This window comes from Zootoca vivipara, chromosome 10 (genome assembly GCF_965207765.1).
Source record: "Zootoca vivipara chromosome 10, rZooViv2.hap1.1, whole genome shotgun sequence".
Lineage (NCBI taxonomy): Eukaryota > Metazoa > Chordata > Lepidosauria > Squamata > Lacertidae > Zootoca > Zootoca vivipara.
The window spans coordinates 31,672,948-31,695,592 of NC_142593.1; the positions used below are offsets into that span (position 1 = coordinate 31,672,948).

At 42.4% G+C, this 22,645-nt stretch overlaps 2 protein-coding genes across 2 annotated transcripts; one reads left to right on the forward strand and one right to left on the reverse strand.

The window, feature by feature from the left end:
• Window positions 1-10,261: 10,261 nt before the first annotated feature.
• RPS23 (ribosomal protein S23) lies at window positions 10,262-13,270 on the reverse strand. Its single transcript, XM_035100084.3, has 4 exons — window positions 13,228-13,270; window positions 12,339-12,498; window positions 11,256-11,376; window positions 10,262-10,455 (listed from the first exon to the last, which is right to left on the reverse strand). The coding sequence occupies exons 1-4, from the start codon at window positions 13,229-13,231 to the stop codon at window positions 10,309-10,311; spliced, it is 432 nt and encodes a 143-aa protein (XP_034955975.1). The 5' UTR covers window positions 13,232-13,270; the 3' UTR covers window positions 10,262-10,308.
• An 801-nt stretch (window positions 13,271-14,071) lies between these two features.
• LOC118076902 (small ribosomal subunit protein uS12) lies at window positions 14,072-17,312 on the forward strand. The gene is made up of 4 exons (XM_035100083.3): window positions 14,072-14,107; window positions 15,810-15,969; window positions 16,584-16,704; window positions 17,120-17,312. Exons 1-4 carry the CDS (start codon window positions 14,104-14,106, stop codon window positions 17,264-17,266), a joined length of 432 nt encoding a protein of 143 aa, XP_034955974.1. The 5' UTR covers window positions 14,072-14,103; the 3' UTR covers window positions 17,267-17,312.
• The last annotated feature ends 5,333 nt before the right edge of the window (window positions 17,313-22,645 follow it).

Sequence of the window (22,645 nt, forward strand, 5' to 3'; positions counted from 1 at the left end):
CCCAAGTCTTTCTCATTCTAGCCCAGCACCACCACTCTGGATCTCTATCACTAATGGTTGGAAAGGGAGGGTGGGCTAAACTGCAAAATGTAATAGATGCTCCTTTAGTACAACATTTCATTCAAGCGTCTCATTCGGATGAGGACATGACATGTTTTGTAATTTGGGTATATCTAGGTCCTGTAATGGTAAAGGTAACTGACCATTAGGTCCAGTCATGACCGATTCTGGGGTTGCGGCGCTCATCTCGTATTATTGGCCAAGGGAGCTGGCATACAGCTTCCAGGTCATGTGGCCAGCATGACAAAGCCGCTTCTGGCAAACCAGAGCAGCACACAGAAATGCCGCTTACCTTCCCGCTATATCGGTACCTATTTATTTACTTGCACTTTGACGTGCTTTCGAACTGCTAGGTTGGCAGGAGCTGGGAATGAGCAACGGGAGCTCACCCCGTCGCGGGGATTCAAACCGCCAACCGTCGGATCGGCAAGCCCTAGGCTCTGTGGTTTAACCCACAGCGCCACCCGCGTCCCCAATATCTAGGTCCTGTAGAATGAGCTAAAAAAAACCTCATGCAAAAAGAAACTAGATTTATTTTTCTACTTGATTCCTTACAACTCTCAGGTCTGAATACTGAAATTGATTATAGTTGTTTTCAATTAGTTATTATTAATGTTTATATCTATAACACCTGTCCATTGATGAAGGTTTTTTTTTACATCTGTTGTGCTAAATGGGTCACTTTAAGAAGGAAACTTTGCAGCTGTAGATTGCAGTCACCTGTAACTAAAATCAATACTGCGCCTGTCTATATAACCTTACATTGCAACAGTTGTTGTTTACTGCAGCAACCACTATGTCAGGCATCCCCAAACTGCAGCCCTCCAGATGTTTTTGCCTACAACTCCCATGATGCCTAGCTAACGGGACCAGTGGTCAGGGATGATAGGAATTGTAGTCCAAAACATCTGGAAGGCCGAAGTTTGGGGATGCCTGCACTCGGTCATAAGATCCATAATCTTGATATACTACATACGGTAAGTACACCTTTAGTAAAATTGTTTATATTGTTTATATTATTTTTATTTGTTAAAATATGTTGAAATACGACATTGTATTCATTTATATTACCAGTATTTAGAACATGTACAACTGACGAAGCCCAGGAGGGCGAACCAAGGCCATTATTCCAGAAATCCTTGTCACATATACGACATATGTGGAATAGAAACTAGCAAATATTTGGACTTTATGAATGAACTGATCTATTGGGACTTCTGTTTACTTTGTTGAACTTTATGTGTTAATTATGTATGAGAGAAATATTTGATATTGTGGAAAATATAGACGAGCATTATTTATGTGAATGCATAGCCGGTTACGTCTTGTGTGTTTGTTGAATGGTTACCAAGAAGGGACAGGGCCACCTCACCCTTTCCCTGCCAGTAACTAGCAGTAACTCCAACATTAGGAAATCAGGTAAGCAGCACAGCCCCCCACTGCCTACTGGTGCAAAATGTAGCTTTATGTGGAGTAATGCATGAAAGCTTGAAACATCTGGGCAGCACGTATTGAAACAGGGACCTCCAGCGAGGAGATGTGTAATCAGCGCCGGTGCTAGGGCTTTTTGCGCCCTAGGCTAAATCACCTTCTGGCGCCTCCACCCAGCACATGCGTCATGACGCGTGCACAACGCCACTGACACTGCTGCGTCCCCTCCATAGGCGGGAGGGCGCTGAGCTCTCATTTTGGCTTGTGCGCCTCCCGCCTATGGAGGGGACGCTGTGAGCTTTTCAGCAGCGGCGGCAGCGAGTGAGCGGCGGCGGCGGCAGCAACAGCGCCCATAGCTGAAGGCTTTAGCTACGGGTGCTGCCGCCGCCGCCACCGCTCGCTCGTTGCTCCTGGCAGGCAGGCTCGACAGTGCCCCCTCCATTTCGGCGCCCTAGGCCTAGTTTGCCTAAATGGAGGTGCCGGCCCTGCGTGTAATGATCAAGGACTCTTGAGTTATAGGCTCCAATGTCCTTCACTGCTGTAAACTGTTTGCTTTCTGCTCTCTGTTCATTTGCCCTTTCTCATTATTTCAGTCCTTGCTCATAAAATCCTAAATCCAAAGAATGGAAGCGGAATAAGTTGGGCAAAATAAATCCATCTACATTTGCATTGGCATATGATGTGAATATATCTCTTTACCCTTGCCCTTGACACCTGAGATATATAAAGATGTTAGGAGCTGCCCCATTATTCTGATTAACTGTTTTAATTGATCGTAACACTGTTTTTTATGTTTCTCCACCCTGTGAACTTATGGTAAAGGGTGGAAGAGGAGCAGAGGTGGATTTCGGGGAGTGTGACCGCTTCTGTCACACTGGGAACCAAGCCTCAGGGGAACAACAGTAGACTCCGGAACTTTAATTTAGAATGGAGCATGAAAAGGCGGGCAATTTTTGGCATCACACAAAATTTGAGATCCCAAGGTCTGCTACTGGGAGGAGGAGGATAGTAATAATAGTAATGATGATTTATTAGTCAGGTTCATCTGCTGCAATAAAAATAGCCAAGAGTCCCGTGACATCTTAAAGTTTAATAAATTTATTTGGATTGCAAAATTTGGATGAAAGAATTTTGTTGTTCTTTGGGTCCAATGTATGCAGCCCTGAATATATGCTGCCTTTATTGCTTACTAGCTACAGTAATACCATATACCTACTGATGTGATCATGTGAAGAAATGACCGATTAAGGAGGCCAGTCAAATGCAACCTAGATATAGGATTAAGCAGGGGGTTTAGCATCTGCAGCCATTAGGCTTTGGGATTTACCATCTTTAATTATTTTTTTCCTTGAGTGATACAGAGAGTATACGATAATCTCCAAATCCTTCTCCAGTCCATATGCATCCTGATCACTTTTCATTTGACAGGAAACCCAAATGCAGGTTTTTGTTAGCCCAGCCTAACAAAACAAAGAGAGAAATCGTACTAATGGCTGAAGTGCATTGGCAGAAAACACACCTTTTGGGGAAAAAAGAAACCACAGTAAAACATTTGTTTGTGGAGACAAATATAGATCAGAAGTGGGACTGGGGTGGGTGGGGAAAATGTCAGTCGATGTAAACAGACAGGACTGAAATTATTTCAACTCACCTTATTGAGGGAATAAAAAGAAGGGCTGGAGGAGACTTTAGAAGCATTCAAAAGACATTAATTCATATATGGCACCAACATTTTTACCTCTATAATTATAGGGGGGGACTGGTCAAAAGAAGCTGTTCTCTGCTACGAGTCTTCCAGAGAGCATTTAAAAAAACAAAACAAAAAAGCAAAATGATATTGAATGCAAAAGCATGAGAACTGTAGGCTTGTGAGAACCTGATCTCCCCACTGCCAGCTGGGTGGGATTTGAACCCTCTAAGGAAAAGAACACTATAAGCTCAGAGAGACTGCCATATTCTTACTAGTCATGTGTTCCACTGAAAACAGTTCCCAGGCTAACTCCCAAGGATCCTAACAGTTAAGTCCAGTTGCAGATGACTCTGGGCTTGCGGCGCTCATCTCGCTTTACAGGCCCGAGGGAGCTGACGTTTGTCCACAGACAGCTTCCGGGTCATGTGGCCAGCATGACTAAGCTGCTTCTGGGGAAACCAGAGCAGCGCACAGAAACAGTGTTTACCTTCCCAGTGGAGTAGTACCTATTTATCTACTTGCACTGGTATGCTTTCGAACTGCTAGGTTGGCAGGAGCTGGGACCGAGCAATGGGAGCTCACCCCGTCGCAGGGATTCGAGCTGCCGACCTTCTGTGGTTTAGACCACAGCGCCACCCGCGTCCCAGGTCCCAAGGATCCTAGGACTGCATTTATGCTTTCTGGGGCCATCAATCCAGAAAGGAAAATATTTCCAACAAAAACCTCTCTTCCATACATGAATGCTTCAGTGACCAAAGATGCAAACACTTGCAAGTTTTACCCTTTTCTATCAGCACATTTTCACAGCTTCACTGTTCTTTTTAAAATTCCCACATCTGTCTCCTCCTTTGTCAGAAGTCAAGACCTTGGGAAAAGAAAAATTACTAATAACAAAGTAGGCGAGATGTAAGTTGTCAGCAGTAAACCAGGCCAAAAATGTACGCTGACCGTCCTTCAGATTCTGCAACTGAATGTGTTATCATTAGAAAAGGTATTTGGTTTTAAACTTGCAAAAAGGATGTTGCCAATCGCATGCTGCAACGATCATCAAAATCCGCTTTCCGGATGCAAGTGTGAGTCCAGCCATTTTTAAGAGCCTCCTTGAAATCCAAATAAAGTGGACTCCAGCATGGTAAGCAATTTGGGAACTGCTGCGCGGGCATTTCTTCACCAACTAGCATTGTGCAGAAAAATGAGCTGTAATGCAGCCATCTCAAAGCAAAAACAAGAGATGGGTTGATTAGGTTAGGCTGGCCTTTTCCTACTAGCATTTTAAGCTTAAAGGAGCACATCAGTTGAAGTCTTGCCTTGACAGAATTGAGTGCACAGCTACCATCCAACATAAGAAGAACTATGCTGGATCAGACCAATGACCCATCCAGCCCAACATCCTGTTTTCACAGTGGACAGTCAGATGCCCATGTGAAGCCCACAAACAGGATTTCCGTTCTCCCCAGTAATGAGGCATATTCCCTCTAATAGCACAGTCATCATGGCTAGTAGCCATGGCCTGATCTTCCACAAATTTATCTAAACCTCTTTTAAAGCCACCACTGCATATTGTGGGAACAAATTCCATCGTTTAACTATGTACTGCGTGAAGATGTACTCCCCTTTGTCTGTCTTGAGTCGACCAACGTTCACCGAATGTACACACTACACCTTTAAAGCACATTCAAAGTCCACTTTTTTTCTTCTTCAGGTGAATTCTGGGCACTGTAGTTTAAGAGTTGGCAGGAACAGGAGCTCTGTGAGGGTGTTCTTTGAAGGAAAGAATATGGTATTTTGGAGGTGCTTTAAAGTGACAGTGTGCATGTTTCACACATTCACCTTGCTTTCTAGTACTATGGAAGAGAAACACTTTTTCTATCCACTTTCCCCACTTCATGCATAATTTTATACACCTCTACCAAGTCGTCTTACTCACCTCTTAACTTAAAAAAGCCCTGAAATGCTGCTGTATTTCCTCATAGGAGAGTTGTTCCTGCCCAATGATCATTAGGGTTGCCCTTTTCCTGCTCTACAATAGCCTTCTTGAGGTGAGGCAGCCAGAACCGTACCAAAGGTCACCTCACCATAGATTTGTTATAATGAAACTCTGATATTGGCAGTTTTATTTTCAATCCCTTTCTTAATAAGCCCTAACATGGAATATGACTTTTTAAGCAACATCTTCAAGTTCTCCACGATGACCCCAAGGTGTTACTTCTGGTCAGTCACCACCGGATCTCCCATTGTTTCCCTGGATCCAACGGCTGGTATTCAGCAGCCATGAGGTAGCCAACAGATATTATATATATATATATATATATATATATATATATATATATATATATATATATATACCGGCCTATACCCGGAGGACTTAGGGCGGTTCACAGAATAAAATCAAAATATAAAACCACAAAATACATAATCAAAATAAAAACAACAACCCAACAACACACACCCCAGGAAAAACCACATTTTAAAAGGGCATAGGGTGTCCATCAAATCAACCAAAGGCCTGGCTAAAAAGGAAGGTTTTCACCTGGCGCCTAAAGGTGTATAATGAAGGTGCCAGGAGAACTTTCCTGGAGAGAGCATTCCACAGACAGGGAGCCACTGCAGAGAAGGCCCGTTCTCGTGTTGCCACCCTCTGGACTTCTTGGGGAAGAGGCACATGATGATCCCAGGGTTTGAGTAGGTCCTTGTGGTTCTTAACTCCCATTATGCTGGCTGGGGCTGATGGGAGTTCTGGTCCAATAATATCTGGAGGGCACTGCATTGAAAGTAGTCTACACATTGTCTGAGCCTGGAGGTGTCACAGAGCCATAATGGCGACGCAGCATGGTACCTCACACAAACAGATTCAATATGGAGGCTCTTCGCAATGGTAAATGACCCACCTCTTCTTTTCCTTTTATTTTGCCTTGCTGACATCTCTTTGTCTACCCACCTGGAATCCTCTTGCCAGGCATCAGCCAAGAATGTTTACAGTAAAACCATGTAGCTGGCCAGTGTGAAATTCCACAACTTTTACGGGTGGTATTAAAAAGAAAAGCATAGGCAGGGAAGATAGTATCTACTTAGAACCTCCTGACAGAAAACTGTTTGGGGAACAACACTGCTATTTGAACAGGAATTAAAGATACAGAATGGTTAGGCAGTAGTGCTTCTTTGCTCCCTTAACAGAGGCAGCCAATGTCCCAATCCTCTCTGGTTTTACACATTCAGCAAGAAGTCAGAACATGTTGCACAACTCAGAAAACCTTGTCGACCAGGATTACATAAACGTTGAAGAAGACCCGAAGACACCAGCCGCGCTGCCTAATGCCTGAATGATTATACACAGCCTACATTTACATCCAGGGAATGGCAAAGGCCCCAGGTTTTATGGTTTTCAGCATGGATAATTCATACACGCGACTAGCACCTCCTCAGGCGAGCAGAGGTGAGAAAAGCTCTGAATAGAGAAAGCTGGTGACACATCAGGACTGAAGATCCCTTCATGCTAAACACTTTGTGAAGTGCAATAGCCTTCACACATCACAGCTGCTGAAGATGAAACAGGTACACGTCCTTTTAATGTGGCTGTCATTTTCATACCCGCACATCTATGCCATACTTACTGAATTGGTTTTTGGGTACAGACTACAAAGCCATCACACCTCCAACATTCCCCCCTTCTTGATAGAATATTGTTTTCTGACCACTTGTGTTTCCATAAGTAGCCATAAAATACTGTCAGGTTAGTTCCTGGTGTTGTGTCTTACACAGATACATACAGCACAATCTTAACAATTTCTACTCAGAGGTGAGTTCTATTGAAAGACAGGTTTTTCCAAGTACTGTACTACCTGAAGCTGAGAGATTGGAACTGGGACCTTCGGCATGCCAAGCACAAGCTCTTTCCCCTTGTTTTAAAAATTATTTCTGGCCCCCATTGCAGGGTGGAGAAAAATTTAAACCAGGCCACACCACAAGCTATCTGAGCCAAGAAAAAAATAGAGTAAATGTGTCTCTGAGCAAACATAAACAGTCTTTTGAACAATTTTAAACAATGGAAAACAACCTAAGTAAATCTGGGGGTGTTTTGAGGAAAGCAGGGTTTAAAGCAGCAATCTAGTATTTGATCAAAATCAGTACAAAAGACCCAGGACACAACCCATCCTAACGGAAGTACCGGTATTGTATGAAAAGATTGGCATAGGGAGCAATAGAACCCCGTTACATCCATTTCCCCAGCTGGCACATGCGCACGCACGCGCACACACACACACACACACACACACACACACACACACACACAATGAAAGGTCTGTGTGTCCCTCTTCCCCTCTGATCACTCCCTCTCATTTGGTTCTTGAGTTATAATGCGTAGGCCCTTAAGAGCTTAGGTAACAGCACAGAACAAGTATGGTATTCTCAACCATAACAAAGTTTTGTAAATGTTATATTCTACTATGCAACAAGCATTTTGTAGGCATAATCTATATACAATTGAGAAAAAAGCCGAGCAAAATTCCCCAAGTTTGAGCTAAATAGCACACTCAGACGTAGCTATTTGTCCAAATCTTACACCTGTTCAGGATCTCCCTCCCCCCCCTTACTACCAAGGGAACAGTTCCATTTGAGCCAGGCTAGCATCCTGCTCCTGTGCTCTAAGACAGCTTCTGTGCAATCCTGCTCCGAAATGTGCAATGAAATCGGTATCCTATCCTCCAACCTGCCTGGTTGCAATTCTGTCCTCTCACTTTGTGTAGCCTCCTTTCAACACGTTCTGCTTCTCTGGCCATGGTGGCCCTTGCACTTCTCCATTTATTATGGTTGGGAAAGCTGCTCCCCTGATTAGGCACAAGGATACTTCAAGAGCGCAAATAGGCAGCCATGTGCCAGGCAACACCTTATGGTTTATGGTGCCGTTAAGACACCAGCCACTTGAGCGTGTAGAGCAGAACATCTGTGCTGCTAGGCTCATGGGCCTGTGTACTATAATCCATCTTGTATTTGTGTTCTGATAATGGTTTTGGAGTGCACTGCATGCAACACATGACATTGTGGACAAAGCACACCTGCTGTATATCACACAGTTTCTGTCTGCTTCATCTCTCTGATGCTGCAGCTTTACCATTGCACAGGTATAGCTGTACCTTGGGCTGGGATATATAGCAGCTGGCATCCAAGGCAGGTCGGCAACTCCTTGACATTAGACAGAAATGGAACTAGAGATGTGAAGGCCCGGGGAAAAACCAGAAAAATTCGGGGGGGGGGGAATCGGGGTTTTCCCGTTTTTTTTTCTTGAAGCCTTTTTTTCTGAAAAATAAAAAATAGATTATGGAATGTTTTATTTCAGAGGTGGCAAACTCCCAAGGGACTGTGATCTACTCACAGAGTTAAAGACTGTCAGTGATCTACCAGCTCTTGGGGGGTTCAGGTCAAAGTTGAGGGTTTTTTTAAGGAAGGGGAAGGCCCATTTTTTTAGGGGTTCAGGTCAAAGTTGTTGAGCTTTTTAGGAAGAGGAAAAAATGTTGAGCTTTTTTGAGGGGAGCAAAACTTGTTGAGCTTCTTTGGGGGGAGCCGGTGATCTACCACAGATGTTCAGTGATCTACCAGTAGATCACGATCTACCTGTTGGATGTGCCTGTTTTTATGGGGTTCAAATATTTTATAAATCATTTCTAAAAAAAATATGTAAGGTATCAGATTATTCTAATTTCTGTGAGGACAAGCAAGTCCTAGGTTACAAACTGAACTCTCCAATGCAAGAACAAGATACAGTTCTTCCTTTAGGAGGTGCTGTTGTCACCAGAAAAGAAAAAGGTTTCAGTTTTGTTTTTGCATGCATGTGGTATGCATTGGTTCTGTTCCTCTTCACTAGGCCTCAAATCACTGGGAGAAAATATAGAGCAACAAAAAAGGCCTGAAAGTATATACACCTGTACTGTACTTAATTTAAAAAGGTTAGGGTTACTTCTGGATTTTTGAAAATTGTTTTGTGGAGTTTTCTTTGTTCCACATAAACTAGTAAACAGTTCAGGAGATTGTTGCTCAATTTGTTACAAATACAAATAAATATTATTTTAAAAGTAAATTCTGTTTGTATTAATTGTTTGGATGACTATTTTAAATATGCTAGTTGTGATAATTTTATGCCCATTAAAATTGTCCATAGTTATATTTTATGTTTCTAAAGTAACAGAATGACTTTCAATCTGGAAAAGAAAAAAGAAGTGCTAATGTAGTATTTTTTTCAGTTTTTCCGAAAATTTCCATTTCCCCCCGGAAAAATTTCTGGAAATTTTAAATCTCTAAATGGAACATCAAAATATTAATCTTGGTTTGATATGTATAAGAGTGAAAGACCACAGCAAGATGCTGCTGACAATCCAAGGATAAATGTGGAACAGAATACTGTCATTGCAGATTACTTCTGAAGAGTCAAATAAACCTGCATTAAATTGTCTCAGTAAATCAGTAAATAAAATAGGTTGGTCTCCGTCTCCTATGCAAGCTTCAATCGGTAATTTAAAGGAAATTTCATAAATCTATCCAATTTACTCAGAACTCTGTCCCACTGGTTTTAATAGGCTTATTTCCTACTAAGTGCACAAAGCCTTGTAGCCTTCAACATGGCAGCATGTTAAAGTAAGTCATTTTAAGATTCCAAGTAAAAGGTAATTATCTAAAACCAAATATGGACTATTGTGTTCTGCAAAAAATCAATTTTTCCTTAAAAGGCTAGTTTTCTCCCTTTTTTTAATAAGCAAGCCCAGCAACATAAGCATCAAGCAAAAATTGTCATTTAACTTTTAGTTATGTCAATACTGACTCAATGAATTTTAAAGTGTTGCTAATATGTAGACATTCCTTTACATGTATACCGCTTTCATTTCTGTGGTTCAGAATGGAACCAAATTCTTCTGCAACTGAGGCTGCAATCATATACAGACCAATTAGAAACCACACTTGTACAGGACCAGTAAGAAAAGCCACATAAAAGTTTAAACAGCCCAACTTGTACAAGACAGAATTTTGCTGTGAAATTACTTCCATACTACAAAAAGCTGAACTACTATGAAAAGATTCCTCAGAAACATATTGTCAAATGAAAAGTTTTATTATAGCTGAATGCAGCATCACAGATATTATGATCTTGGTCTCTCTTTCTTGCCTTTGTACAATGCTAATAGAGAAACATTTGCTACTTTGACGACCTTGAAACGAACTCCTGGAATGTCACCAACAGCATGCCCTTTCCGACCAAACCCAGCAACCAGGACTTCATCATTCTCCTACAGTTAAAAGGAGAAAGCAAGAAATGTTTGTTCACAACAAATACACATGCATACATTTTTTAAAGCCTTTATAACTACAAGCAGTTATAATAAAGTAGTTTGGCTCAATTAATTCATTCTTTTTCTCAGTTGAACTGCGTATTATTTTCACCAATAGCACCACTTTGCTGAAACTTTTAAAGTGGTAGGTACTGTGGCTGGTTGCTGTGGTTATACCATTTGCTGCATAAAGAACTATTTCTAGAGCTGTGTATATTTCTGAAACAGGAAGCAGTGGCACTGTGGTCGAAACCACTGAACCTCTTGGCCTTGCTGATCATAAAGTTGGAAGTTCAAATCTGCGTGATGGGATGAGTTCCCGTTGCTTTGTCCCAGCTCCTGCCAACCAAGTAGTTCAAGAGCATACCAATTAAGAGTACATAAATAGGTACCACTGTGGCAAGAAAGTAAATGGAGTTTCCGTGCACGCTAGCACTCGGCAGTGTCCCATTGCACCAGAAGCTGTTTAGTCATGCTGGCCACATGACCCGGAAAGCTGCCCGAGGACAAATGTTGGCTTCCTCAGCCTGAAGTGAGATGAGCACCGCACGCCATAGTCACCTTTGACTGGACTTAACTGTCCAGGGGTCCTTTACCTTTATATTTCTAAAATGTTTTGTGTTATTTTATGTTGGTACAGGCCTGTTTGGCTCAGGACTTTGTTGTAACCTACCCTTGATTAATATGATGAAAAGTGGGTTTATTTATACAAGAAAATAAAGAAATATAATAAATAACGGTTTCTGAAATATGCTTACCTCAATGAAGTTCAGACAACCATCATTAGGAACAAAGGCTGTTATTTTCTTTCCATTCTTGATGAGCTGAACTCGGACACACTTCCTGATGGCAGAATTTGGCTGCTTAGCTTCAACACCACTGAAACATGAAGTGTACAACATAAATGATTTGAGTAATAAGTCTCTAAGTTCCATTGCTAGTTATATTTAATTCAAATTTAGTAATTTTTTACCTAAACATTTATAGGATTTTGCTGGCAGTCAGAAGACATAACAGTAACTGATTCTAGACTACTTAAACCTAATTTTAAAAAATAATGAAGTGGAACATAATTTTGTAGACAGTGGGTTTTGTTCAACTAAGTTTTACTCAACAATAGACCTACTAAAATTAATGGACCTTACTTAGCCATGTTCATTCATTTTATTGGGTCTGCTGTGAGTAAAACATAGCTGATAATGACCCCATATGCTAATCACAAATTTTAAAGGGGAAAAGTTACCCAATATTTCCTCCATTTAGTAATAAGAACAGAGTGACAAGAATTTTTAAAAAAACTCTCCAGAAAGTAAATCCTTTAGGACTTTTGACTGTAAAACATTTACACAGAAATTTTAACCAGCAGTTTTAGAAGTAAACCAATGCTATTGTGTTACCAACAAAGTTTTTTGTCTCTGTGAATGAGCATAGTTAAGGATTCTCAATCTATACTTTCCTGAATTTCATTAACTTCTGGCCTGAATGTTTACATTCCCCTCCACAAAACAGTACAAGGTTTCCCAACCTTGTGCCTCCAGCTGTTTTCGGACTACAATTCCCATCATTCCTGACCACTGGTCTTGCTAGCTAGGGATGATGGGAGTTGTAGTCCAAAAACAGCTGGAGGCACAAGGTTGGGAAACACTGTCCTAAGTCCACTGTTATAAATGATCTTAGATATGCCTAAGTCTGTATAGATTTGGAACAACTGGTGCAATACACAAATGTTTTACTATATGCTACAGCAATGTTTCAATACCCTCTCTGGTGCTAGGACAAAACAAGCAAACAAACCATTCAGAATTTCTCTCTCATTAGTCCCACAAAGAAGCTTCACTCACACTTTTTCCAAGACAATTCCTTTTGCATGGGAAGCTCCCCCAAAAGGATTGGCTTTCAAAGCAGTACCCAGATGTGCCTTCTTGTATTGTTTGTCATGCCATTTCTGGTCTCGGCGATGACTGCGCAGCTTCCTGGCTGTCCGAAGCCCACGGCACTTGCCTGAAAGGACAAAACAACTTGAGAAAGCCTTTCATCTTTAGGCACCAAGTAATGACAACAACCCTAAGCATGTCTTTAAAGGACTTCATTTAAACCAGCACTGCTGTAGCTTCTGATGTTTGAGCTTAAATACTGTATATGCTATTTTATTACAAAAATATATATCCGTCAGTCGTTTGTATTCAGACTAGAAATCAGCAGTGATTTCAATAATAGAATGGTGGGCAGCAGAAAATGCATAGAACGATACTACGAAGTCTAAAAAGTTTAACAGTCCAGGAACATTTGGGGGTGGGGAGCATAGCTGCCAAGTTATCCCTTTTTTTAAGGGAAATTCCCTTATGCTGAATAGGCTTCCTCGTGAGAAAAGGGAAAACTTGGCAGCTATGGTGGGGAGGCGGGGAACTTTAGCCTGAGGTGCAAAAGAGAAAGATATCCCTGCCGTAACGATTTGTTTCAGGTTGCCTTGCAGTCTTTTCACCGGCACCTTAGGCACGTGTGTGCAGAAGAGGAGTGATAACTGCTCTGAGGGTCTCTTCCCCCCCCCCCCCAATTTAAAAGAGCCCGCAAACGGAAACGTCACGTTTGCACAGAAAACACGTGTCTGCCATGCCATTTCTGGTCTCGAGCCAGCTCGACCTCGTTATTGAGAACCTGTTAACAAGGCAGTTCATTCAACCCAAGAAAGGGGCAACTCGCGCGTCCCCAAATCCAAAACGCCCCGCTCACCCATCTTCCTCCTCCTGCTGCAGCTGCCACCGGTTCGCCCGAAGGAACCCGAGAGAGAGAGAGAGAGAGAGAGAGAGAGAGAGAGAGAGAGAGAGAGAGAGAGAGAGAGAGAGAGAGAGAGAGAGAGAGAGAGAGAGAGGGAGGGAGGGAGGGAGGGAGGGAGGGAGGGAGGATGACCCACAACCCACCGCGGTAGCTTCTAGCTGACGACCTCACGCGGAGCGTCTACTTTCGCGCCTGTCTCCCTGCCTTCCGAAACGCCTCACTGAGGTGAAAGAGGTGGCTGTGAAAACGAAGCGCCGGGTGGGTGGGGGCCGAAAGCTGAAGGGTTTGTGTATGCGTGTCAAGAAATAACTTGAAACTCTACTGATAAATTCGGAACGTGCAGGTTGCGGGAGGGGGAGAGTCAACTTCCGGCTTTAAACAAATGCGGCCATATTGGATGGCCTAAGAGGCGCTCTAGCCATAGCTTCTCCGTGGTGGAAGAGGCCACAGGTTACCACGCGCGAGAAATAAAGGCGTAAAGGAAAGGCGGAAGTAGCGACCAGAACACCGGCTGCAAAGTCTTCCTACCTCTGTAACACACACACACACGTACACCCCATTACGTATAAGCACAGAAAAGAACGATGTGTGTGGTCTTTTCCTTTTAATATCTGAGAGGAGGGGTCGGTAGAGATGGCGCGGCCTGAGAACTACGACTCCCACAATGCATCGCGCGGCAACCGCCATCTTTTGCCAACCTGCTCAATCCTTTCACTCCCCGGTTAGGCACTGGCTTAGGCAGCCCATTCCCGAGGTCCTCGGAGCAGGGTCTCTGCGCCGCGGTGGATTGTGGGCCTTTCTCTTTCCTCCTCGGGATCATCCGACGGCACGATGGGTGAGTGGCTCCGAGTCGGGGGCGCCACGTTATCCCAGTGGGAGCGGCGGGGAGAAAGAGAGAGACCCCGCGGGCCCCTGATATGCAGGGGGAACGGTGCCCCCCTCCCCTTCCGGTCTTTCTAGGGCTGCCGCCGCCCGATCCTTTCAGATGTTAGGTGCCTCCGACTGGCGCAGGCCTCGGAAGCCGCTCACGCGGCTTGTAATGACCAGTGGAACTCGCTGCCGCAAATTAAGCCTGATAATTAAAAAGTGCGCGTAGAAAGGTCGATCGGCGGCTAGGAGGAAGGCTGGGGAATGCTCCAAATAAGTGAAATCTAGTTGCACACTGTAAGGAATAAGGCAGTGGAATAATTTAAGGCTTGAGGGATCAGCACCCCCCCCCCTGAAGTGTATGGCTGTATGAATCAAGGTATAAAAAAAAATAAAAGAATAGGAATTATTTCTTTGCAAGGGAAATGGCAATCGTTAAACTGCCATGCCTCCGAATTATATGAATGGAAGAGGTGTGCAGCAGACGTATCTGCGAAATCTGCGTGGAGACATATAAACTTCCACGAGGATTACATGTGTTGCTTCATGGAGTATCCTGGGTGAACTATTAGGAAGCTGGGGTTTGCAGCTCAGCTTACTATAGTTTGCAAGATGGGCACCAAGTCCTGCAGTTCAAAAACTCAAGTTGTGAACAGAATGAATCTAGAAATGTGCGGGGTATACATGCAGATATTTGGTTCTAAAGTTGTTTAGAGTTATTTTCTCCCTTGAGTTTTGAATACTTAAGGCCAGAATATATTGCAGAAGGAAGTCAGGATGGAACTCCAAAAGTACCAAGGATCGCTCAACATGCATATAAGGTTCTGAGTAATGTGAACTATTCTCATTGACCGGGAGAACTATCTATATATAAGTGTGGTGTGCTATATAAGGTGTTAATCACAGACCACTCTATTTCCAGGTTTTATTGGCTACCATCAAGGCTTTAAAAACGATTGTGCAAGAAAAAACAGCTTTGGTATTAGAAAGTATTTTTCATAAGTTTACAGCAGGCATCCCCAAACTTCGGTCCTCCAAATGTTTTAGACTACAATCCCCATCATCCCTGACCACTGGTCCTATTAGCTAGGGATCATGGGAGTTGTAGGCCAAAACATCTGGAGGGCCGCAGTTTGGGGATGCCTGGTTTACAGCATAAAGGTAAAGGGACCCCTGACCATTAGGTCCAGTCGTGACCAACTCTGGGGTTGCGGCGCTCATCTCGCGTTATTGGCCAAGGGAGCTGGCGTACAGCTTCCAGGTCATGTGGCCAGCATGACAAAGTTGCTTCTGGCAAACCAGAGCAGCACACGGAAACACCGTTTACCTTCCCGCTGTAGCGGTACCTATTTATCTACTTGCACTTTGATGTGCTTTTGAACTGCTAGGTTGGCAGGAGCTGGGACTGAGCAACGGGAGCTCACCCTGTCGCGGGGATTTGAACCGCCGACCTTCTGATCGGCAAGTCCTAGGCTCAGTGGTTTAACCCACAGCGCCACCTGCGTCCCCCAAGTTTACAGTGTAGTCCCAAATATAAAGACAAAAAATGGGTATTGTGAATTCAGTCACAGTGCAGATAAGGGGGTACTAGAGTGAATTGAGGTACATGGTTGGTAGTTATATGAACTTAGGCGCTTGTCTTCAGTAACCTCTAATGTACTGTTTTCTAGGCAAGTGTCGCGGACTTCGTACTGCCAGGAAGTTGCGCAGTCACCGACGTGATCAGAAGTGGCATGACAAACAATACAAGAAGGCCCATCTGGGCACTGCTTTGAAAGCCAACCCTTTTGGGGGAGCTTCCCATGCCAAAGGAATTGTCCTGGAAAAAGTGTGAGTTTCATCAAAAACACGTATAGTGTGTTCATTTGTATCTGCCAAGTTTCCTGTAAAGAATTTCGTACTGCATAGCAGTACTGGTGACATAAATACAATCTAAATTCAAATGTTGATACACAAGACAGAGGAGGAGCACTGTCAACATTTGCCTATTTCCTGCACCTGGAAATTAGTGATTTAATTTATTCTGGCCCTTAGGAAATTTCAAGCGTGAGCCAGTCCAGGGATTAACTGATTTATGTCAGTAGTAGGTGTTTCCACGAATAACAAATACTCGACTGTTTGGTTAGTCTTTATATTTCAAACATATTCCATTTAGGTATTTTAAGGGGGAAAGTAAGATATGAAACTTGCGTAGCTTGAAGTAGTGCTGCCAATTTGGGTCATCTGTTGAAAGATTAACAGCACAATCCTATTATTCAGGCTGTTCATACAAAAACAATTGATACTTTGAATGGCTCTATTTAATTTGAGGGACTTTTATGAAATATATCTGCTTAGAGTCAAAGTTCTGATGAATGTAGTGCTTTTTTGCTATAATAGGCAAGACAGCTCAGAGATACTTGTGCTAAATATACAATGTCTGTTTCTTCCTTTTTCTGTGTTAGTGGCGTGGAGGCTAAGCAGCCGAATTCTGCCATCAGGAAGTGTGTCCGAGTCCAGCTGATCAAGAATGGCAAAAAAATAACAGCATTTGTTCCTAATGATGGTTGTTTGAACTTCATTGAGGTAATTTATCCAAAAAAATACACTAATAAAACAATATGTAAAAAAATACTCCACCCAGTTTTTACTAGTACGTTTTGTTGCTCTGTATAGTAGCAGAAACAGGGATGATATTGCAATATTATTGTGATTTAAAGCTTTGTAATTTTATTTTATGGTGGCGAGTGTAGGATAATATTTCGCACTTGAACTTGGTTTCAAAGAATCCACTTTTCTCAAGAATGGTGATAAATGCATCTCAGCTGTTCAGGAAAAGAGACACCCCTATCCAGGCTTGATCTTGCTAATAGGACTGCAGGCTCTCCCAATGAGCAGGGTGGAGGAGAATTTGGTTGGCTATAATGTTTGATAACTTGCAAACTTCTTATTCACAGCGAGAAAATAATTGACTTGTTTTGTTTTCTCATTTCAACTGTAGGAGAACGATGAAGTTCTGGTTGCTGGCTTTGGTCGGAAAGGTCATGCTGTTGGTGACATTCCAGGAGTTCGTTTCAAGGTCGTCAAAGTAGCAAATGTTTCTCTGTTGGCCTTGTACAAAGGCAAAAAGGAGAGACCCCGGTCATAAAGTTATGTTGTTATCAAGATGATCAATAAAGTTTTCTTCCAAGAAATACTTTTGTGGTTTTTAAAAAAGGGTTTTGGCATTGTACGTAGATTGTTTAGAAAATGAAAGTTCAACATCTCCAGTATCTTTTCTTTAATTAAGGAAGTCATTATTGGGCTATGGGTAGGTACATCCTGCAAGCGTCCCAGGTTTTGTTTAGCAGAGCTTAAGAAAGATTGTCTTAAAATATGTTTTATTTCCAAAACAAATATTTTATCTCCCTAGTTCTAGGGTTTGAGGCATTTGTTTTATGGCAGAAGGCATGACTTGATTAATCACTGCCATAAATTTGTATTCCAAATAACATAGCTCCCGTTTAATTCTGAGCATCAGTGATGATCAGACAATGAGTCCATCTAGTTAACCTTCCAGTTTCTAACTACTTTCAGCACACTCAGATGACAAGTTAACTTGCCACTATGGGGACACTTGTGTTTACATTTTTTCACTTGCTTTGCATACCTGCATTTGAATAAAGTTATAGGTAACATTTTAAGATCTCATGTCTCTGGCATTCGTTTTCACTGTTTGGTCAAATGAAAAGAATTGCTTTATTTACTCTGCCACAGATATTTCCATTTGTTTGCTCTTCCCAGGTCTCCAAAACAAATATCTCAACAGTTTTTCACTTAACACAAGAGTCCTGCATGATCAGACTAAAGGCCTATAGTCCAGTATCCTGTTCTCACAGTGACCGACCAAGTGCGTATGGGGAGCAATGTACAGTACTCCTCAAACTGCTAGCTGTGGAAATGCAGTAATTGCACAGGCCATTTTAAAAACACAGTACTGTATGCTAACCAAGCAGAAAGTTTTTTTAAAAAATCAAAACACCATGCATAGTGAAATTCATTTGGACCCATACTATCATGCCTGAAGCCATAATAAGGTGTCTTTTGGGGATGATACTTGCAGATAAAGTAGTATGTTTATAGATGAAGTAGCATCTGGGGCTCGCTACCAGTTCTGTGTTTTGATGTAGCTGCAGGTAAAGGTAAAGGGACCCCTGACCATTAGGTCCAGTCGTGACCGACTCTGGGGTTGCACGCTCATCTCGCATTATTGGCCGAGGGAGCCGGTGTATAGCTTCCAGGTCATGTGGCCAGCATGACAAAGCCGCTTCTGGCAAACCAGAGCAGCACATGGAAACGCCGTTTACCTTCCCGCTGTAGCGGTTCCTATTTATCTACTTGCATTTTGAGGTGCTTTCGAACTGCTAGGTTGGCAGGAGCTGGGACCAAGCAACGGGAGCTCACCCCGTCACAGGGATTCGAACCGCCGACCTTCTGATCAGCAAGCCCTAGGCTCAGTGGTTTAACCACAGCGCCACCTGGGTCCCATGTGTTTTGATGTAGCTGCAGGTGTCCATTGATAAATGGAAACTGCTTTGATTCTCTCTTTCTCTAGCAATCATATATAGAAAACCCTTGTGCCTTTCTTTCAACCTTCAATCAAAACAGAAGCACAAAGTCCCCTCCCCACCCACCCCTGCCATAAAAGGATTTTTGCCATCCATTTTCTAAGACCCTTGTCAGCTCTTGGTTTCTAGTCTGTTCGGTAACTTCAGGTTTCTATTTGCCACCACAACCAGCTGCCCTGAAAAAGGGTTCCAGCAGCACCCCCAAACAAAATTCCTGTTTATATTACTGCATTTTGGGGATTCCAAATCTTGTAACATTTGCAGAAGCAAAAGTATTAGATCATAACAAGTAGCATTTATGTGAGCTGCCAGCTGGCCCAGGAAGTCTTTGCTTCAGAAAAGTGCAGGGAGTCTGAGCTTGGCAACCAATTTTAATAGGAGTCATCTCAAAAGATTACTGATTACCTGGATGTGTGCATATTCTACATACTGTATAAAATTTAGGATTCCCCAACACCCATGTTTCTAGGAGAAAGCAATGGGGAGCTTTTATTTAATAGGGTGCTGGAAATAAGAGAAAAGCATTTGGCAACTGCGGAGGAAATGTAAATATGTGAAACTAAAGCTGTCCTCCTTCACGGATGCAATCACTATATTGATGGCAAGAGTTAGTACACTTCCAAAGAACAGAGTAAATCAGCTTACGCTTTCAGTCTCTCAAGTAAATGCATCTTCTAATGCAATTTATGAAGAGGCTGCTCTTACTGCTGCTATATTAGGCGTAGTAGTGGGAATCGTTTCTTATGTTATCCTTTCCTTCGTCAATCCTTAGCCAAAAGAGATGCACCATTGCTGTTGAAAACTGCTCACTCATCAGAATACAACCCCAAAGAATTGTCTGCAAATGCCAGCGTTTACTGGCATGTTGGCAGCGAGCCGTCTTTCTATCAAGCTGCTTGCTCTTGATTAGGACACCATGTTAGCAGAAGATAGGGTCATAGACGATGTTCCACACTGGCGGCACTATGGCTCTAGAGGTGCTCTTGTCTTGGAGAAGATGAGGGGGCTATCCTGCCTCAGATATGTATCTGAAGGTAACAGACGGTCTGTTCCAGTACGGGCTTGCTTTTCGGTTCAGCCTTGGCAGCTGCATGGGAAATCCCTCCACTTGGCCCGTCTCTTGAAAGCTACTCTCCTTAGATTATTCCTTGCCAGGAGGTGGTTTCAATCTGCACGCAACCTGGCAGACACTTCCTCAGCCAACAGTAGCAATACTAAAACTTGAGTACGGTAAATTTATGTGGCTTAGATAATCTTGCATTTGCTTTTTGGTGGTTGAATTCTTACCAAAATTGGGAAGCAAGGTTTTATAGTCTTTACAGAATGGAATATTTGGAAAACAAAAGAGGGGGAAGCTGTGTGTTAAGTCTGTGAGTGATGAACTCACGGTTATTTGGCTTCATAATGTAGGCCAGGGATAGCCAACATGGCACCCTCCAGATGTTTTTTGGACTAAAACTCCCATCATCCCCGACTATTGTCCATGCTAGCTGGAGCCGATGATAGTTGTAGTCCAAAACATCTGAAGGCCTAGCCATTCAACGATCAGCTTTACAGCATTTGTCTACTCATTAGGAAGTCCCACTAAGTTCAGGGTGACTTTCTCCCTGGCAAGTGAGTAAAGGATGGCAGCCTTAACTTATCGCCAAGTTCAGCATATCTGCTCCAGACAGAACCATCTGCAGCCAGAGAAAAATGTTGGGGCTGCCCTCCCTCACTTTCCCTAGGGTTGCTTTTAAAAAAAAAAAAGGTCTGTGTGCCCTGATGGAAGGCAGAGGTGAGGGCCAGGGAGTTGGTTCCTTCTGCTCCCCCATAGACCATCAGTCAACCTGAGAAGAGTCTATCTCTCTACATCTCATACCATTTCTTTGTTTTCCTGTTTGAAAATTGGAAGCTGCCTTATGTGCCTTGGCAGAAAGGTGATTTGTAGTTGTAGTAAATATATAACCACCCACACGTTTTCCAAGGGACAATGATGTTTGGGAAACCCCTCATAAAAAGGTACTTTCTACTACGGTAGTGTTGAGATACCAACCACTATTTGATGGGACAGTAACTCTTTATCCCATGCTGATATTGCTACATCTGGTGCAGCGGTAATCAGAATAGGGTAAGATTTTTTCTAGTGTTCCAACAAGTTGTACTGTTCATGCCTTGGTTTTTTAGCAGGTTTGTTGTTGTTATTTTACTGTTTTAATTGTGCTTTTATATGCTGTAACCTACCCCCGGGAGCCTTCTGTTGACAGGTGGGGAAGAAACGCAATAAAGAACAGCAATAAAAAGAAGGCAACAAACAGTTTCTTGAGAATTCATTCTGATATATTTATGGAGAGGTTATATGATGCCACACCAAATAACTGTTCCCACATTTGCCAGTGCAGTTTCCCAGCACTTTCCTTACTGCAAAAAGTCTGGAGCTTTCTTTTTCTTTTTCAGAATTTTTTGGGGTGTGTGTGTGTATGAGTACCAAATTCACTTGAATAATATGATCTGCATTTGCCAGTAAGCAATCAAAGCTCCTCTGCAAAATACCAATGGTCTGGAAATGGCTAAAGAACATCAACGCTTTTCCCAGGCTCCATGGTTGCTTTTGGAAAATATGTTTATTTAGACATATATACAACCTGAGCTTACAACAGAAGGGAAGCCAGCATTAACACCCCAAGAGGTCCTGTATTGATTCTCCCATAACCCACAGCAGCCTTGGACTTAAGCAGTCCCTAATCGTTGCTCTCAAAAGTTGCTCTCTGACTGCTTACAAACTCTGTTGCATACTCCTAACAAAACACTCTAACCTAAAACACTGGCATTGCCTTTTAAACTATGGGTAGATCTAAGCACAGGAAAAAAGCCACTATAAATAAGTCAGAAATTAAATTGTTATAACGAAAGGGGGGGGGACACTATGGAAAATTGATTGGAAATTTTATTTTGTTCTCCATTGCCATGTGATGTATGTTTATAACGCATTTAAAACACAGGGTTTTTTTTCTAATGTAGCTGAGTCCTATCTCTCAGCTGAAGGATGGAGGGAGCCCACTCATTTGCAAACAAGTTTTGCCCCTGATGCTCTGTGTTGTCTTAATTAGCCTGACTAATTAAGCTTTTGACACTTGCCGATTTCCTAGGATTAAAGAGGTGTCTGATGCAGCATAATACACAAATGTCTTGATTTGATTTTAATATATGGGAGTCTGGCACACAGTTTTAACACAAAAGCCTTAATTAAATTCTAACACTAGCTTGATTCAGAACTTAGGGTGTCTTGCACCCACAACTCATAACAATAGATTAGCCTTGCTAGTGATTATTTAAGTTTTTTCAGGAATTTATGCTTATGAAGGGATTTATAATTACAACATTAGTGCTTTAGTTATGAGAAAGGATTGAACATTTAAGTTCTGTAGTGGAAAAAGAAGCACGTTAGCTGTAATACCATAGATCAATTGTTTGTATTGATTGCTTAAGGTAACAGTTTAAAAATCTATTTCATTATACATAATAAGCCTTTTTAATATGGAGTGTTTAATTATAATTAGTGACTATGCATACAGCAATATAATTCTGCATTGGAAGATCTATTTTCAAATTTATTATATGACTTGTCTTTTAGCATCTTGAAAGGAAGATCTTCACTGATGTGCACTGGGCAGCTTAATATTTTACTACCGTAAATGTATTTATTGTCCTCAGTACCATTTGGAGGCCTCCTCACGTTTTAGGCTTTCTTGTCTTTGGTGCTGTATGAGCGCGCGCACACACACCTCTAGAAATGAGCAAAAAAAAGGGTATTTCATAAACACTGAATGAATTGCAGATTCCTAATAAATTTGCTTCTAAAGTGCTACAGTGTGTTTTGCCCTTATAGACTAACATGGCTCCTGTTCTGAAATGTGCTTGCATACATCTGCAGTTAAGGT

Coding starts and splice junctions, on each gene's coding strand:
- RPS23 (XM_035100084.3), bottom strand. Junction 11,377..12,338: donor GGAATTGTCTTGGAAAAAGT/GTGAGTGAAGCT, acceptor TTCATGTTTCAG/TGGTGTTGAAGCTAAGCAGC. Junction 10,456..11,255: donor GTTGTCTGAACTTCATTGAG/GTAAGCATATTT, acceptor TTTTAACTGTAG/GAGAATGATGAAGTCCTGGT.
- LOC118076902 (XM_035100083.3), top strand. Junction 15,970..16,583: donor GGAATTGTCCTGGAAAAAGT/GTGAGTTTCATC, acceptor TTTCTGTGTTAG/TGGCGTGGAGGCTAAGCAGC. Junction 16,705..17,119: donor GTTGTTTGAACTTCATTGAG/GTAATTTATCCA, acceptor TTTCAACTGTAG/GAGAACGATGAAGTTCTGGT.